Source organism: Silurus meridionalis, chromosome 22 (genome assembly GCF_014805685.1).
Source record: "Silurus meridionalis isolate SWU-2019-XX chromosome 22, ASM1480568v1, whole genome shotgun sequence".
Classification (NCBI taxonomy): Eukaryota; Metazoa; Chordata; class Actinopteri; order Siluriformes; family Siluridae; genus Silurus; species Silurus meridionalis.
The window spans coordinates 18,827,869-18,847,573 of record NC_060905.1 but is presented as its reverse complement, the minus strand read 5'-3'; the positions used below and the strand labels follow the sequence as shown (position 1 = coordinate 18,847,573).

Below are 19,705 nucleotides of genomic sequence, written 5' to 3'. Positions count from 1 at the left end.
TTAAACAGTCTATATTTAGATTAGTAACAGTGAATCAGACTGTCTGATAGAATGTGTTCCAACTTGCTTTAATAATTACTGCAGGTTCTTATGCACTACAATGATCACAACCAACCATCAGCACATCACATCCTCACACAGACTTCAAAACAATCCTGATGATTTACATCCAGAGTGACTTATAAAGTGCTTTAAAGTCTCCATCAATAAATACATTCTAATGCTGGTTTATTAGGACCCAGGCTGGGAACACCATCTCTCTTAGACCTAAACCTGTTTCAGTATGACAAAGCCCCTGTGCACAAAGCTAGCTCTATGAAAATCTGCTTTACACAGGTAGGAGTGAAAGATCCCCTGCTACAGAGCTCTGATCTCAACCCTAATAAACACCATTGGGACGAATTGGATTGCTGACTGCACCCCAGGCTCATAACAAAATGTTATTGTTGACCAATTGTTGCAGTATATTTACCTCACGTGAAGGTTAACCTTAATTAACCTTTACATGCAATTGTGACTCTGACTCAAGATCAATAATTTTCCTATAACAACGTGTCCTAAAATATTTTATCTTTAATTCTTGCTTGTGTTCCACCAGTCATCATTTTATATGCAAATGTAAAAAGATAATTTACCTTATACATATAATTATTGCTATATAGCAAAATGCTATGCACTTCCCTATTTGCTTGAATTCCACTATGTACAGTCTGCATTTTATTCCTAAACCAAGGTTTTAACTGGTTTACAATAGCGGAATGTTAAAGTAGTTCAGCAGCTGGGCAGCCAGGGAAAGATCCAGTGAGTCCAGATGTGAAAGCACTCCTTCTTCATGAGGGAGTTTCTTTGTGTCTGCTTATTTCTTTCCCTGTTTTTTTCCTTCTGCTAGGAATCCCCACTGATCTGTAATATACCCACCCACATGTACACATACACACACAGTTACACATTTACACACACACACACACACACACAAAGGTTTTCTCCCAATCAAAGGAAAAGGACTGCAGACTGCCTTAAAATTCGGCCCTGGCTGAAATCATACAAAGTCAACAAATGTGTGTGCCAACTATTTCAAGAGTTATTCAACCTCATCACTGATAACCATTTAGGAATGCCAACATAGAGAGCATGACGAGCAAAGTAAACTCTAATCTCTCTGCTGGGTTTTATCCTAAACATCAGCTCGACTGGATTAAGGGAGGGCTAAAGGTTGGTTTGAGATCTGATCACACTCCGATTTCTAAGTGCATGGAAGCCAGACACACACACACACACACACACACACACACACACACACACACACATACATACATACATATATATATATATATATATATATATATATATATATATATATATATATATATATATATATATATATATATATATATATATACACACACACACACACAAACCTTTGCTGATGTTATCTTTGGCACAAATGTGCTACAAACTGCACCGTGCTGAATCCACATCCACAGAAGCCACATGCTGAATCACTTTCAAGAGTCCATTTACACCCATTCATTTGATTTTATATACTCTCAAGCTAAAAAGTGTGTTACACGAGTAGCTGCACTTAAACAAACTGGTTTTGATTTGTGTAAAAAATTACAGAAAAAACTACCCAGAGTTATTTTCACAACCATTTACTGTATAAACTATACTGAAACTCTGACCACATTCGACTCAGTTTGGAGCTACACTAAAATAATCTCTGAAGTATTTATTTTCAATAATCAGGAGCTTGAAACATTAAATTATTATGAATTTATCTCAGTGCTCAAAGTTGTGTAAACATCACAAGTCATGTTTACATTTGCTCATTCAAGTTCAGCCTTTTTACTGACAAACATGGCTAACATATACACTAAAAGCATGTCTCTGGTTTTCTCATTTTAGTCATATTTATATATTTTTTTTATTTATAATCATTACTCCAAACCCTTGTAGAGATATAGTCACTATTTGTGCAGCTGGTATTCTGCTGGATGTCTATTTGTCTGCTTTGAACTGTGAGAAAAGATATGGAGGGAGGTCGAGAGATTCCCCAAGCATGAGTCAGTTGGAGATCCCTCTTCACTCAGCTTTAATCAGAATTCTTTTTGCTTATCCAGTGATGCCCACTCACATTTATCTTCCTTCTATCATTACATTCAACAGATGTGGCCAGCTAATATGTTTTTACCTCAGAACACCATGTTTATTTACTCTAAAAGCATTAGCCACACAGCTATTTTGCACACACACAGGTTTTGTTGACATATAACAGTTCAGCTCTATGCTAATGTTAACAAGCTTTACAAGTTTTATTACTGAGTCTCTCACTGAGTGTTTGCAGGCTAGCCTTGTTTGCTAAAATACTAGCTAATCCTAGAATACTGTAATTAAACCCACCAGCCAAGTTCTGTAGCTAGCATTTGAGATATCACCAATGAAGATAACTTATTAGCTTGTTAATAATGCCTGTGGAATAGAGTTCTAACCCCATTGAACACCTTTGTGATGAATGTGAACTCAGTCAGTGTTCACATTCATCCCAAAGGTGTTCAATAGGGTTTAGAGCTCTATAGCAGGAGTTGGCTTTGTGCACAGGGGCATTGTCCTGCTGGAACATGTTTATGGCTCATAGTTCGAGTGAAAGCAAACACAAAATAAGTGATATAGAGTTATATACAGATATACAGTACTAGCTGGTCAGCTTCATGGTAATTAAAGTATTTTGTAAAAAAAATACATATAATTTGGCAAACTTGCTATTACATTTTGTTATTAAATCCCATAGCCAGGTTTAGATTTTTTTGAATAATGTTAGCATTTCAAAATCAAAATGATTTATGACCACCATTGAGAGAGCTACAGCTTTTTTCATACAATCACACACCTTCATGAGATGGACACTTAAATTTCTAGTTAGCGTGTCTTATACTTGTTTATCTTATTGTGTGAGGGGGAACATATTAGTTTTATATAAAATAATCAAATTCTGTTCTATTTTCTATTCAGAAAAGGTTCTAAGCAGATCCCTGAAAGCTACCAAACACATGTTGGTTTAAGCAAAAGTAGAAATATTCTATGTTGGGCTTGAAAAGTGAGAAAAATACAGAGAGAGAAAGAGCGAGAGAGAGCGAGAGAGAGAAAGAGAGAGAAAGAGAGAGAGAGAGAGAGAGAGAGAGAGAGAGAGAGAGAGAGAGAGAGAGAGAGATGGTGCCAGATTGTGTTAGATTGGCAAAGGCAAGTTTCCATGTGAAGATTGGCCAAAAAATTCAGAGCAAGTGCCAGACACTGGGAAGCCCGTCAAACACACACACAGACACACAGACACACAGACACACACACAGACACACACACACACACACACACACACACACACACACACACACACACACACACACACACACACACACACACACTCACTCATTTACTCACTCACTCACTCACACACACACACATATATGCATATACATATATAACTAAATATTTATTTTTAGCACTGGCCTAGGACTTTCACACACACCATCAGGTGGTTTATAATCTCAAACACAGTGGCAGAGGTTGGTGTATGTTTGTCTTTATAAAAATGGAGCCAGTGGATGATGTAGTTCAGCATCACTCTAATCCAGATTTCAGCCATCAATGACCATCTGTATTTTTAAACCTGAGTAATGATGTTGGGTTGTTTGCTAATGAATATAGGAAGAAGTTGGACATATGGTCAAAAACAAGAAAAAACAAACAAACAAAGCTGCATCTCAATAGCCTAGCGTGTCTCTCTTCACAGTTTAAACAATAGTGAGACTTCCTCCAGCCTTATTCTCCAGGCTGTAGGAAATCCAGCATGTTTACATGATTCAGTCGAGTCCTTTCCTGTCCCTCCTGCTCTTTTTTTACCAACTCATCAAGGAAATTACTGTTTGTAAACCTCAGGTATCAACAGCCAGGGGCTACCGCTGCTGTTTTCCGTATGGAAAAAGACAGAAAAAAAGGCAGGATTAAATGAGAGAGAAAGATGGATAAAAAAAAAAATCAAAACAAACGCCCAGGCACTAGGGACAGTACAGACTGCCACATTCTGTGTTTGTGCTTCATTCCTGGCCTGTGCAGGCAATGGAAACTTCTGGAAATGTAAATCTGCTGGGTTAAAAATACAGCACATTAATGTGCTCCACATGTGGCTCTCTGGCAGAGGGAAGCATATTTTGACGGCAGAGAAGGGAATGAGGGAGAGAGGGAAGCAGGGAAGCAGGGAGGTAGTGGTCTGAGGGGTTTTCTTCTTCAAGGGGTGTGACAGAGCGTGCAGACAAACACTGGTGTGTGAATACACACGTACATATTAAAAATAACATGACTATAAATGTGTAGTTTAACCCCGTGTCCTGGTCCTAAACACACGAATTTCTTTGGGAAAAGTTTTAAGGTTTTATATACAAGCAACAAATATTTTTCTATGTATCTGAAAAATGTGGTAAAAAACGTTAATTCTGACTTAACACCTTTTTTTTTTTTTTTTTTTTTAAAGGGGTGAAAAAAGAAATGTAAAAAATATGTAAATAATTTGTAAAAAAAAAAAAAAAACTGTTATATTGTAACATTGTGAGACTATGACTCTCTCTCTCTCACACACACACACACACACACACACACACACACACACACACACACACACACACACACACACACACACGTTACTCCTGGATAACTTTAGTAGGAGAGAGTTTCCCTGGATCTCTTCAATGGTTTTGATAATGAAGACAGGTTCAGGATCGTTATTATATGTATCTCTTACCCTGTCCTTTCTCAACAAACACCACTTTGGAGTCGGGTTGAAAGTTATGGCCACTGATTAGCATGCGCTCTCCTCCTGTAGCAGGACAGCTGTCCACACTTTGCCTGTCCACGAGAGGCAGCTCCTGTGCGGAACGCTGGGCTAACAACACACACAAATATGCATATAAAATTGCTGAAAAGATTTACTCAGTGAGCATGTTCCTGACACGTCTCAATTCATCTTTATTTAAATAGAAGTTTTATTTCAATAGGTGAGAAATTTAGATAATCAGGAAAATGACATCTATTGAGCGATATTTAACTCTGGCATTGACACTGTGCTACAGAATGATCTGTCTGTAAAGGATGCAGACGTTGGAATCATGCATGTTTCCTGTTCAAATATAAAACTCTTAACCTCTGAAAGTGAATGCTAATGAATCCTGGCATAGTGTGTCCTCACTGGTGCATACTGCTGCTGTTTTCAGTAAGTACACATCTGGCCTTGCACCAGAACCTCTTCTATTTATGAGCTGTGCTCATTGTGAATTGATCCTTCTCATTTACCTCACAGTATATCACGCCGAAGCAGAACCATTCAAAAATGAAAAATCCCTGATAAGCTTTCTTTTTAATGCTCTTGAAAGTCGACTGTTAAAGAATTACGCAGGCCAAATATAATACCTGCCCATATATATATATATATATATATACTGTATATATATACACTACATGCAGTAATAATGTTGTATCTTCTGTCATATTTAGAATGTTTAGTATGCAGTCAGAAAATAGATACTGTGAGTATGATTGAAGTATTATAATTTGTACTCAACCCATAAAATTTTTACCCTAAACTTGCGTGCGCGCATTCTCTCTCTCTCTTTCTCTTACTTTCTCTCTCTCTCTCTCTCTTTCTCTTACTCACTCACTCTCTCTCTCTCTTTCTCTCTCTCTCTCTCTTTCTCTTACTCTCGCTCTCTCTCTCTCTTACTCTCTCTCTCTCTCTCTCTCTCTCTCTCTCTCTTTCTCTTACTCACTCTCTCTCTCTCTCTCTCTCTCTCTCTCTCTCTCTCTCTCTTACTCTCTCTCTCTCTTACTCTCTCTCTCTTCTCTCTCTCTCTCTCTCTCTCTTACTCTCTCTCTCTCTCTCTTCTCTCTCTCTCTTTCTCTTACTCACTCCTCTCTCTCTCTCTCTCTCTCTCTCTCTCTTTCTCTTACTCTCTCTCTCTCTTACTCTCTCTCTCTCTCTCTCTCTCTCTCTCTCTCTTACTCTCTCTCTCTCTCTCTCTCTTACTCTCTCTCTCTCTCTCTCTTACTCTCTCTCTCTCTCTTCTCTCTCTCTCTCTCTCTCTCTCTTGCTCTCTCTCTCTCTCCTCTCTCTCTCTCTCTCTCTCTCTCTCTCTCTATATCTCTCTCTCTCTCTCTCTCTCTCTCTCTCTCTCTCTCTCTCTCTCTCTCTCTATATATATATATATATATATATATATGATATATCTATGTATACTGTATATTTTCTTCTTCTTCTTTAACCTGCTCCCATTAGGGGTCGCCACAGCGGATCATCCATCTCCCTACCCCCTGTCCTCTACATCTGCCTCTTTCAAACCAACTACCTGCATGTCTTCCCTCACCACATCCATAAACCTCCTCCTTGCTCTTCCTCTTTTCCTCCTTCCTGGTGGCTCCATCTTCAGCATTCTCCTACTGATATACCCCATGTCCCTCCTCTACACATGTCTAAACCATATATATATATATATATATATATATATATATATATATATATATATATATATATATATATATATATATATACACAAAAAATCCTATACCGTATCTGTGGTGTATGTGGTGGTACATATGATTTAATAAATAATATTTAATATTATTAATCTGATAGTGCTATAATGTAGAACAAACAATTATACACACACACACTTAGAAATCATGAACACACATTACTGGGTTTATACCGTGTTTTTTTTTAATACCATACATTGAAAGCTGAACTAAAGAAATTACTTTTAATTATTCCTCTAAATGTATTTGAGGTACAAAACGCTGAGTGTTTGCAGTTGTTCAACCCGACACTACTGTATATTTAACATCTTCTCAATCATGTGTTAGAGATGTGTCAGTGATATGGGCTGAAAAATATCAACCCAAATGGAAATTAAATCCGGAGAACATTTCACTCGGTGGCATCATTTCACATGCCATGTCTGACGGTGCAGAATCTACAGTTCCGGCTGAAATAAATTCAGCTCCAGTTTCGTCTCTCGCTTTGTAATGATGTGCTGCATATTCGATTCCACAAAATGAGATACAAATATTAATATATTCAGCCCAACTCTACCAGCAGGGTGTGACGTGTACAGCATTATATGTTGACTTACAGCATTCAATGGGGTTGGATGCGGTCTGCAGGGACACGGTCCTGCCATTAGGCTGGTTAATATGGACTCGGAACACCATCCTGACACGTGTGTTCTTCCTTCCGATATCTGTCTCGCCTTTCCGCAGCTCGATGTCTGAGTTCCGCAGTTTCAGAATCCCAGCACAGTCAATTCTGTAATAAAGAGCGAGCAAAAGGTTTACAGTTGTGAAGAAATCAAAGTCTCTGTGCTGCCAGATTATTAGTAACTTGTATAACTATGTTATAAACTGGAAACAGTATATTCATGTATAGTGTATATAGTGCATACTCAGGTGCTTAGGCATGCTGATCCAGGAACCAATTAACTGAAAACTTGGGTTTATTATTTTCTTTTTACTTTTCTTATACATATATACAGACTCTATACTCAACCTCGAATATTCATACAGTGCATCTGGAAAGTATTCACACTTCACTTTTTCTGCATTTGTTATGTTACAGCTTTATTCCAAAATGGATTCAATTCATTATATTTCTCAAAATTCTACAAACAATAATGACAACATGAAAGAAGTGTTTTTTAATCTGTGCAAATTTATCCAAAAAAAAAAGAAAGAAAAGAAAAGAAATTATGTATGTACATGTACAAAAGTATTCACAGCCTTTTTGGCTCCAATAACAGCTTTGAGTGTTTTTGAGTTTGATGCTAAAAACTTGGCATATATTTTTCGGCTGTTTCTCCCATTCTTCTTTGCAGAACCTCTCGGGTTGGATGGGAAGCGTTGGTGCACAGGCATTTTCAGATCTCTCCAGAGATGTTCATTCAGGTTCAAGTCTGGACTCTTGCTGGGCCACTCAAGGACATTCACAGAGTCGTACCGTAGCTTTGTTATTTTGCTGTGTTCTTAGGCGTCCTGTTGGAAGATGAACCGTCGCCCCAGTCTGAGGTCCAGAGCGCTCTGGAGCAGGTTTTCATCAAGGACATATTTGTACATTGCTGCATTCATCTTTCCCTCAATCCTTACCAGTCTCCTAGTTCATGCTGCTGAAAAACATCCCCACAGCATGATGTTTCCATGGGCTGTCATGTGCCTCTTACTGAAGAGCGGCTTCCGTCTGGCCAATCTACCATACAAGCCTGACTGGTGGAGTGCTGCAGAGATGGTTGTTCTTCTGAAAGGTTTTCCACTCCACAGAGAAACGCTGGAGTTCATTTAGAGTGATCATCGGGTTCTTGGTCACCTCGCTGACTAAGGCTCTTCTCCCAATCTTTCAGTTTGGCCGGGCGGCCCACTTTAAAAAGAGTTCTGGTGGTTCCAAACTTCTTCCATTTATGAATGATAAAGGCCACTGTGCTCATTGGGACCATTAATGCTGCAAAAATGTTTCTGTCTCCTTCCCCAGATTTGTGCCTTAATACAATCCTGTCTCTGAAGTCTACAGACAACTCTTTGGACTTCATGGCTTGGTTTGTGTTCTGACATGCATTGGACTCCAATCAAGTTGTAGAATCATCTGAAGGAGGATCAGCGGAAACAGGTTGCACCTGAGCTCAATTCTGAGTGTCATGACGAAGACTGGGAAAAGTTATGTACACGTGATTTTTATCGTTTTTTATTTCTAATAAATTTGCAAAGATTTCAAACAAACTTCTTTCATGTCATCATTATGGGGTTTTATTTGTAGAATTTTGAGGAAAATAATGAATTTAATCAATTTTGAAATAAAGCTGTAACAGAACAAAATCTGAGGCTGTAACATGCTCTGTAAATATATATATATATAAATAAATGGTTCCAATTTGTTTTTTTGAATCTCAATAATAATAATAATAATAATAATAATAATAATAATAATAATACAATTAAAATGTCTAGAGAAACGTTAGAGAAACCTTTAGATTGATGAGAATCACTTCCAGGTTTTTTTCTGAGCAAATGTTCATAAGATTTAGCTGAATAAAGTCTATAACAGCCGTGACGTGGCCTACAAGCACTACCACAATGTGTAAAGTGGTTCCAAATGGCGAGAATCAAAGACAGCTTTTCCCCAGTCTACACTAAATGCCCTCCAAAAATCGTGAAATACAAGACATCATTCAAATATAATACATATAACAACCGTTATATTACTCAAAAGAAAGGCATAGGATTTATTTTTTTATGCTTTAGAAGTAAATTGGCTGATGCACAAGCAAGTACACTTCCAACAAGAACTTCCAACAAGGCTGAAAATAAATACGAGGAGGTTTTGGTTTTATATAAGCTTAGTTGAGTAATGCATCCATTAAATAACGAGAAAAAAAGTGCTGAGTTGGGCGGCTGCTACTGCAACGCTCGCACAGCAGACCCCAGTGCCCTGTTAGAGGCTCCCCACACATCCTGAGGCCTCACGTAACATGAGCTGTGTGGCTCCTGGGAGGGAAACCCACTGCTCTGATACGCCACAAACTACACAAAGCACCACACACACACACACACACACACACACACACACACACACACACACACACACACACAGAGCTTCCTGTACCAGGAGCTTACTACGTGTCATAAAACTAGGAATGGCTTTAAATTTGATCTAGTTTCTTTCTGTTTTTATTAATAAAAGGACTTTGATAGTAATAAAACCAGACTAAGAATTATACACATGTTGAGTATTTTATAATACTGTTCTTATTTACAGAAGCATGTATTTACATCCTTTCTTATGCCACCTATTATTACTATAATAAAAGATGCGCACACACACACACACACACACACACACACACACACACACACACACACACACACACACACACACTCACATGGCCCTCATGTTGCTCTCAGGCAGGAGTGGAATCTCCAGCACTTTGGTGTTGGCCTGCATGATCTCGTGGCTGGGTGTGGACACGGTCTTGCCTGTGATGCGGTGGACCTGGTAAAAAGCGTGCGGCCGCAGGAGACGGTCGTCTGCCGTCCCGATGAACAGCTGCAGAGTCAGAGGCTCGCTCTCCATGTAGCCGTGAAGCTGAAAAATATACGACCTGCTCATTTACAGTTACAGTAGACTCTTTATAAGTATTAAACTATTGCTGTACAAATCAGCCCATGGCTTACAACTAAAACTGCTACACAAATGAAAATTTCTGTCAGTCTACTGGAAATCAACATGGTCATGCTCTATGATTATCCCATAACACTGTCAATCTGTGACCCAAATATAAAACACTATTCAATTACAAGTTCTTGGCAAGTTTAAGCTGCGTACTCGAGGGCAGGGAAGAGTTGGAGGTTGTGAAGTTTGTATATTTATTCAAACAGATATGTTTTAGCCTGACATTTCACATTTAGACAGGCAGAGGCGAAATTAAAGGAGTGAGCGAGTAGACAGAGAGAACGAAAAGAGCCTCCCCACCCTCCGTTACATTATCACCTACTACAGGAATGCCAAGATTGTGGGTTCATGACTCGGCGGGCAGAGGACCTGGTCCACACCTCCATGCACTGTGTTCAGCTCTCAACTCGCATGCTTCGAGATACACTGACTATCTGTGTGTAACAGACTGAGAGGTGCTATGTGGAGAGCTCAGACAGGGCTTCTCAAATAACTTGTAAACTGTATGTACGGCACTGGGGAAATGTATAGAGAATTATCTGTACCAAAAAATACTTTTACAAAATCTCAGCAAGACTTATTTTTTAGTAAAATGGAAATTTGGTATCAGATGCATTTGAGTTTGAGTTAGATCTAATTTGCTACCTGATTCTTCATGTTAACAATCATTCTTCCATCATAGCAAATTAGATCTAACTCAAACTCAAATGCATCCTCCAAAGTTTGTTTTTTACATAAATACTTTCTAGAACAGCATACACGTGATTACACACAAGAATATGTAAAAATAAACAAATAAAAACCCTTTTTTCTTCAATTTAATGGTACATTATTATTAGTATTATTATTGTTATTTTTTAAATCCCTTGTAAATATGTACAAAATCATAAAAATGCAATGGTTTAAGCCTTGCTAAGGATACAGCTATCCAGAATACCTGTTTATCTTTGGCCTCTTGTCATGTATTTATTTAATAGACTCTGCTACTCTATAGATTCATGTGGATCTGGTTTCCATTTAAACATTAAAACCAACTTCATTGTTGATTTGACCTACACTATATGAACAAAAGTCTATGGAGGCCTGGGGTGCAGTCAGAGTTCACATTCATTCATGTTCAGTAGGTTTAAGGTCAGAGCTCTATAGCAGGAGATCTTCCACTCAAACCCATGTAAAGCAGATCTTCATCGTGTGCACAGGGGCATTGTCATACTGGAACAGGTTTGGATCTCCTAGTTTAAGTAAAGGAAAAACTGTATGCTACTACATCCAACAACATTCTGTACAATTGTGTGCCTCCAACTTTGTGCTTACAGTTTGGGCACACACGGCTGGAAAAGTCAGGTGTCCCAATACATGTCCATATAGTGTAGTGACCTGTAAACTGCACACTTTTGTAAGGTTTTTTTAGTCGCTATCTCACACAGGAAAAACCAGACAACAGGAAAAAAAAGCTTGTGAAAGTCCCATTTTACAAGCTTAATTTACGAACACAATTCACTGAAGCATTTAGAAGCATTTCACAAAGATGTATCTGTGACGTACTGGTGAAAACTGAAAATTACCCCTGTGGTAATTATATTTACCCTGCAGGTACAGTGCACTGGGAAAATTTAATCTGATGATAATGTTGTCATATTTTCACCTTCACTTCTGCTCTAACGACTCTGTCATACTTTCGACTTATGACACAACTAATCAGATTTCCTGAGTGACTTAAGGGCAGGACTGATGCTCATAACTGTGGTCATACACAGAAGGTTCAGCCGTATACCATTCATTTGATGAATTTTGTGGTAAGCTGCAAGCTGTGGTCTAAAAAAATCTCTTGAATCAGAAACTGAGGAAAGGGAAAGAGCTCTGGGGTGAATGCTGAGTCTCAGAGAGAAGCTTACGTGGGAGGTGTCATCAAGGCCAGTAGAAAAACGTGCACAGCAGAGCGGACTCTCTAATCTGGTGGTTTTACGGGACGGGACAGATTTGTGTGAGGCTCCCTGGAGAACCCCCCTATTGCGCGCACACACACACACACACACACACACACACACACACACACACACACACACACACACACACACTCCTCTTTAGCAGCCAGGGACCAGGAGCCAGAAACGTGTGTGGCTCAGACTGGCCGCCTCCACTGTACATTGGCCCCCATGATGTCAGCGCCGCACTGGGAACTTTACTAAACAAAAGGCAGCCTGTGTGCTGGGGCGGAAACCGCGGCAAACGTGAAAAAACATAGGGAACGAGCGAGACAAAAAAGGCATGCTGGGTTCTTCACAGGAGAGAAGCCCAACAGCATGTGTTTGGCATCATTAACACCTCATGAAGCTTGAACTGAGCTATTCAATCAGCACAAATCTAAAGTGGAGTAGAGCATTTAAGCAGATGTGGGTCCGAGCCAAGCGTCATTTCTACTCCGTATTGCATGACTAGCTAGGTAAAGTGATCCATGATCTCTGGTTATAGAAAGCTTTAAATGTGTGCTATCATGCTACTTACATTTGCTTCTGACCACTATGACTTATGCTCATTCATGATATTTGTCCAAGCAGTAGATTTAGAGGAGAAGAGTGAGTCACAAACGTCTGTTGCGGAACTGACTGGCCTGTGCTGTCGTCAAGACTTTGTGGGTTTGTGTAATATCTAAAGTATTTCACCTAATCCTCTGAGATTTAGCTTTGTGTTATTGCTAAACCATACAGCCAGCTTCTGAACAACCATTACTGATTTTTAAACTGAGTTGCCAAGACAATCATCTGCCTGTCAAGACTGTCTTTATTTCAGATGATTAGTCCACAAAACATGTAGTTAAAAAATAAGACTAATAAGAACCAGAGAACAATGGCTAAATTCAGACTGACCAAACACGTGCTTCTACTCATTAGAGAATAATAGCAAAGGGATGTTGCCCAGTCTGATTAGTTTACAAGGCGACCTTCTTTCATACAGGAGCCTGTATGGAAACCAGCCAAGTAGGATTAAAGTATACTTCCAAGGCCAAGGTAGTAAAGCACTGTTCCACTGTGTGCTACAGAGAGGAAGAAGACAAAACCATAGATGGAAGCCAGCATTTAGAGAGAGATGTATATAGATAAATACCTGAACAACTGGATGTCCTCCGGCAAGAGCCTTTACAGCCCCTCTGCTTCCTTCTGTTTCATAGTGAGCACGATGGTGAGATTTAGGTTGAACCTCAATCTGTAAGCTGTATGGCCCAGAACTGGAGGGCAGCTGCCAGTCAAGAGCTGGCAAGGTTGGGCTAGATGAAAGAAAATGACAACGAGAGGTTCTTGGTCTAGTAATTTGCTGTTGGGCAAATAAAACCTGTTTGATCAGACCTGATGAATCATTCCAAAATCAGTTGATGCTGAAAATCTGCATTTTTACCTGATATAGGGCTTTGGTTTAGACCAATATGGATGATGTGGTACATCCAGAAAGCTAGTGTAGCCCTCTTTTTTAAATGCCAGGCGTGAGGTGGAGTAGTCCTCTTGACACAGCTTTGCATTCATCTCTTCGCTTCCAGGCTCAGTCTTGAGGCTGACAGAAGCACTATGCTCCATGCTGGTTCTCCTGGCCTTGAGTGGAATCCCCTCTCCAATATCAGTAATTCCATCAGTGCTGAGGGCATTAATGGCTGCCACAATGGCAGAATTGGTGTACTGGTTTGTATTCGGCAGCCATGTATCTTCAGTCATGCTGAGGCGAGGTGAGGTTTGTGGAGACAGTCCTGGTGACTGGTTAGGTGAATAAGGATGGTACTTCTGAGAGGCGTTGCCACTAAAGCTGTACTTCCGTTTCCCACCACAAGGGGAGTTGGAGCGGGAGCCACGAGGTGCAGTCCAGCTTTCATCAGTCACACTTGTGCGAGGCGACCCTGTAGGTGATTGGTGAGGTGTGGTGCCCAGGGTTCCAGACAGCAATGAAGAGGAACCTTTGGGGGAGACACATGGTGACTGCCAGGGGGAGTTCTGTGGTGAGTTATCATAATTGCATGAGTAGCCTGACTCATATGACGAAGCCTCTGAGTGACAGCTACGTGATGAAACACTGCTCGCTGGGCTCAGGCAGCTTGGGTCACGGTAGCCTTCACCACTAGGCAATGTTAAAGTCACAACAGAGTTAACACGCTTAGATACAGGTGCATTGTTCTCTTCCACCTCGTCTTCAGGGAACTGACTGTAAGCTGTGATCTCAATGCGAGGACTTTCCAGAGCAGGGGCTCCATTGGGGCCAGATGACTGATAGTATCCCATCGAGCCCATGTCTTCACTGGGGGAGAATGATGAAGGCTGGCTGATTGAAACTGAAATGGAGGGACTGGTCTGAAGGTTGTGGTACTGGGTGGGAATGCAAGGGCTACTCAGTGGAAGGGAAAGGCTGATGTTGGGTGTGTAGCTGTATGCATCTGCAAAGAGGAAATGTATAGTAATTCACTATTATGGCAGGTAAATAGACCATGAACTGGTTTATAAAAAAATAAAAATTTAATTGAAGAACAGTGGATGCTGGTTTAAAATAAATAGTATCCTTGCTGAAAGGAAGTGTGATGACTAAAACCAGAAATACCCAGCCAAAAATAACTGTGTATTTCACATACCTCATCAAACACAAAAACAGATGGAAGAACCAATCTATTCACTCAGTCAGTCATTCGAAACAAGGGGGTCTCTTAGTTTAATTAAGGGTATGGTATATGATTCTGACAGCAGAAAAGCAAAAAGTTTGGTTGATTTTATTTAAACCATAAAATAATAATAATAATAATAATAATAATAATAATAATATGATCAAATAAACAAAAGTGAAACGAACTTTAAATTATAGACTACACTAATAAACTTATTCTATATATGTATAAATATACTTATCGTATTTAAATGAGGAATCCGAAATCTGAATTTCACACGGGCCCTAAAAGTCCCATGTTGCATTTAGTGTTCTTTGCTCTGTCTGAAAAACACAAATGAGGTCTTCTATTTCAAAAAAACATACCAAAGTGGAAAGACCTTCAGAAACATAACTTTTAACTGTCTAATCCATTAGGAACCATGTTTTAGGAGTGTAGACAGGAGTCCTCAATGGGTCTAGAATAAAACCTTCATAACCTGTACTCAGTACCGTGGAAGGGATTCAGTTTGTCCCTTTAATGGGAATCCTTGAGGTTTATGTACAAATTTACTATAGAAGGAACAGTTAAAAACATCCAATTAACCCTTGAGAAACTTTTTCCCCCAATACATGTGTGGAACAACTCTTCTCCAGACCGCCAGAGCACTTTTGCCTGTTAGAAATTATGTGCTTTCTTGTGTGCGAGTCCCACGAGGAAATTAGGAACAGTCTCTTGTGAAAGCCAGTGCCACGCAGACCCTGAAACCACAAGCTCCAAATATACGAAGTCAAAGTGTGCAATAAGGCCTGCATCTGAATCACTGGACTACACACACACACACACACACACACACACACACACACACACACTGCACTAAGTAAGAGTTTGATCTAATTTTTTGACCAAGATCATGAATCACAGTGTCTCAGGAGGCAGTGCTGCTCTCACACACATACTACTGCTCTCACACTGCTCACACACTGCTCACACACCCACTGCTCTCACACACATACTACTGCTCTCACACAGCTCTCACACACACTGCTTACACAGACACTACTCTCACACTGCTCTCACACACACTGCTCTCACACAGCTCTCACACTGCTCACACACACACTGCTCACACACACACTGCTCACACACACACACACACACTGCTCACACTGCTCACACACTGCTCACACACACTGCTCTCACTGCTCACACACACACACTGCTCACACACACACTGCTCACACACACACACACACACTGCTCTCACACTGCTCACACACTGCTCACACTGCTCACACTGCTCACACACCCACTGCTCTCACACAGCTCTCACACACACTGCTCTCTCACACACTGCTCACACACACACTGCTCACACACACACACACACACACACACACTGCTCTCACACTGCTCACACACTGCTCACACACACACTGCTCACACACACTGCTCTCACACTGCTCACACACACTGCTCACACACCCACTGCTCTCTCACTGATCTCTCACTGCTCACACACACTACTCTCACAAACTGCTCTCACACACTGCTCACACAGACACTACTCACACACTACTTACACACTGCTCACACACACTACTCTCACAAACTGCTCTCACACACACTGCTCACACAGACACTACTCTCACACACACTACTTACACACTACTCTCACAAACTGCTCTCACACACACTGCTCACACACACTACTCTCACACACTACTTACACACTACTCTCACAAACTGCTCACACACACTGCTCTCACACACACTGCTTACACAGACACTACTCTCACACACTACTCTCACACTACTCACACACTACTTACACTACTCTCACAAACTGCTCTCACACTGCTCTCACACACACTACTCACACACTGCTCTCACACACACTGCTCTCACACACACTGCTTACACAGACACTACTCTCACACACTACTCACACACTGCTCTCACACACACTACTCTCACACACTACTCTCACAAACTGCTCTCACACACACTGCTCTCACACACACACACTGCTCTCACACACTGCTCACACACACTGCTCTCACACACTACTCACACTGCTCTCACACACACACTCTCAGACACTGCTCTCACACACACTGCTCTCTTACGCACTACTCTCAGACACTACTCTCAGACACTACTTACACACACTGCTCTTACACATACTATTCTCACACACACACTGCTCACACACACTACTCCACACACTTCTCTCACACACACTGCTTACACACACACACTACTCTCAGACACTGCTCTCACATACTATTCTCACACACACACCTCTCACACACACACACTACTCTCACACACACTACTCTCAGACACTACTCTCAGACACTACTCACACACACTGCTCTTACACATACTATTCTCACACACACACTACTCTCACACACACTACTCTCAGACACTACTCTCAGACACTACTCACACACACTGCTCTTACACATACTATTCTCACACACACACTACTCTCACACACACACTACTCAGACACTACTCTCAGACACTACTCACACACACTGCTCTTACACATACTATTCTCACACACACACTACTCTCACACACACTCTCAGACACTACTCACACACACACTACTTTCACACACTACTCTCACACACACTACTCTCAGACACTACTCTCACACACTCTCACACACACCACTTTCACACACACTACTCTCAGACACTGCTCTCACACATACTATTCTCACACACACTCCTCTTACACACACACTACTCTCAGACACTACTCACACACACCACTCTCACACACACTACTCTCAGACACTACTCACACACACTGCTCTTACACATACTATTCTCACACACACACTACCTCACACACACTACTCTCAGACACTACTCACACACACTGCTCTTACACATACTATTCTCACACACACACTCTCACACACACACTACTCTCAGACACTACTCACACACACACTACTTTCACACACACTACTCTCAGACACTACTCACACACACTACTCTCAGACACTACTCACACACACACTCTCAGACACTACTCACACACACACTACTCTCAGACACTACTCACACACACTACTCACACACACTACTCTCAGACACTACTCACACACACTACTCTCACACACACTACTCACACACAACTCACACAAACACTACTCTCACACACTACTCTCAGACACTACTCACACACACACTACTCTCAGACACTACTCACACACACTACTCTCAGACACTACTCACACACTACTCACACACACTACTCTCACACTACTCACACACACTACTCTCAGACACTACTCACACACACACTACTCTCACACACACTCACACACACACTACTCTCACACACACTGCTCTCATACACTACTCACACACAATACTCTCAGACACTACTCACACACACTACTCTCACACACTCTCACACACTCACACACACTACTCTCAGACACTACTCACACACACTACTCTCAGACACTACTCACACACACACTACTCACACACACTACTCTCAGACACTACTCACACACACACTCTCACACACACTGCTCTCATACACTACTCACACACACACTACTCACACACACACTACTCTCAGACACTACTCACACACACACTACTCTCACACACACTGCTCTCACACTGCTCTCACACACACTACTCTCACACACTACTCTCACACACTGCTCTCACACATACTATTCTCACACACACACTGCTCTCACACACTACTCTCTTACACTGCTCTCTCACACACTGCTCTCTCACACACTGCTCTCTCTTACACACACACACACACACACACACACACACACACACACACACACACACACACACTGCTCACTAACGGTTTGCTTGTGAAGCTGAAGCCACGCCCACTCGAACTCAGCTCCAGTCTCCTTCAGCAAAATGAATCAAAGACAACGCCTTGAATTATTTTCTGATGAGGAGGGTTTAATGTTCTACTTTAACATTAATGCATTTAACTATACTGGAGAAAACATGCATTCATTACTATACTACAACTACTAATAAGCAGAGGGAGAAGAAGGAGAAGAAGAGGAAGAATGATACCAGATAAATTGATTAATAAAATCTAATGTTATTTTACCTTCATCTGCTGATTTCATGCTTCCGACCTCTTTGGTAAAAGTTCAGTCCAAGTTCTGTAGAACTCCAAAAACTTGAGTAAAAATAAATCTGTCATATAAAAACGCTGTCACGGAGAAGTACGCATCATTTACACAGGCGTGTGTTTGGCTGGTGTGTGCTGGTGTGTGTTGGTGTGTGCTGGTGTGTGTTGGTTTGGTTAGAAATCCAGTAGATCGGTGTAAACGCGGTACTGGGCTGCTCGGGGTCTTCGTGACGCACTAGCTCACGCGCTGAGGTCTCCGCCGCTTTACAAAGCCGGGAAATACCTCTGTTCAGTAACGCCCCCTGTTTGACGTCACACATTACGTCTTCACGGACCGCGAGAGGGATTCTCTCCGTTGTTGCCAGCTCCGCGCTTTTCACACACTCGGAGACACACGCACACACACACACACACACACACACACACACACACACACACACACACACACACACACACACACACACATTTCTACTCTACACAGTGGTACACAGTAAAAAAATTCCTCCAGAACCCTGGTGCTACACCAAACAACATAGGGCTACAACACAACTTAAAGCTACATAAAGTGCATAGAGTGCAAACAGTGCAGACGAAAAACAGTACAGACAGACAGTACAGACAGTGCAGACAGTACAGACAGTGCAGACAGTACAGACAGACAGTGCAGACAGTACAGACAGACAGTACAG

General features: G+C 41.1%; 1 protein-coding gene across 3 annotated transcripts in view; it reads right to left on the bottom strand.

Annotated features, from left to right (window-relative positions):
• The window catches only part of nfatc1 (nuclear factor of activated T cells 1), a 48,718-nt gene extending 29,420 nt beyond the window's left edge, over positions 1 to 19,298 (bottom strand). The window contains exons 1-6 of one of the 3 annotated variants that reach the window (XM_046835049.1): positions 18,993 to 19,298; positions 13,643 to 14,663; positions 13,355 to 13,514; positions 9,960 to 10,162; positions 7,170 to 7,342; positions 4,790 to 4,930 (exon numbers count right to left, since the gene is read on the bottom strand). In XM_046835049.1, coding sequence (XP_046691005.1) covers positions 4,790 to 4,930; positions 7,170 to 7,342; positions 9,960 to 10,162; positions 13,355 to 13,514; positions 13,643 to 14,663; positions 18,993 to 19,011 — 1,717 coding nt within the window. In that variant the 5' untranslated portion in view covers positions 19,012 to 19,298. Of the gene's footprint in view, positions 1 to 4,789; positions 4,931 to 7,169; positions 7,343 to 9,959; positions 10,163 to 13,354; positions 13,515 to 13,642; positions 15,209 to 18,992 lie in introns of all 3 variants that reach the window. The other 2 variants (XM_046835050.1, XM_046835048.1) reach the window with 2 other exon arrangements.
• Positions 19,299 to 19,705: the final 407 nt, after the last annotated feature.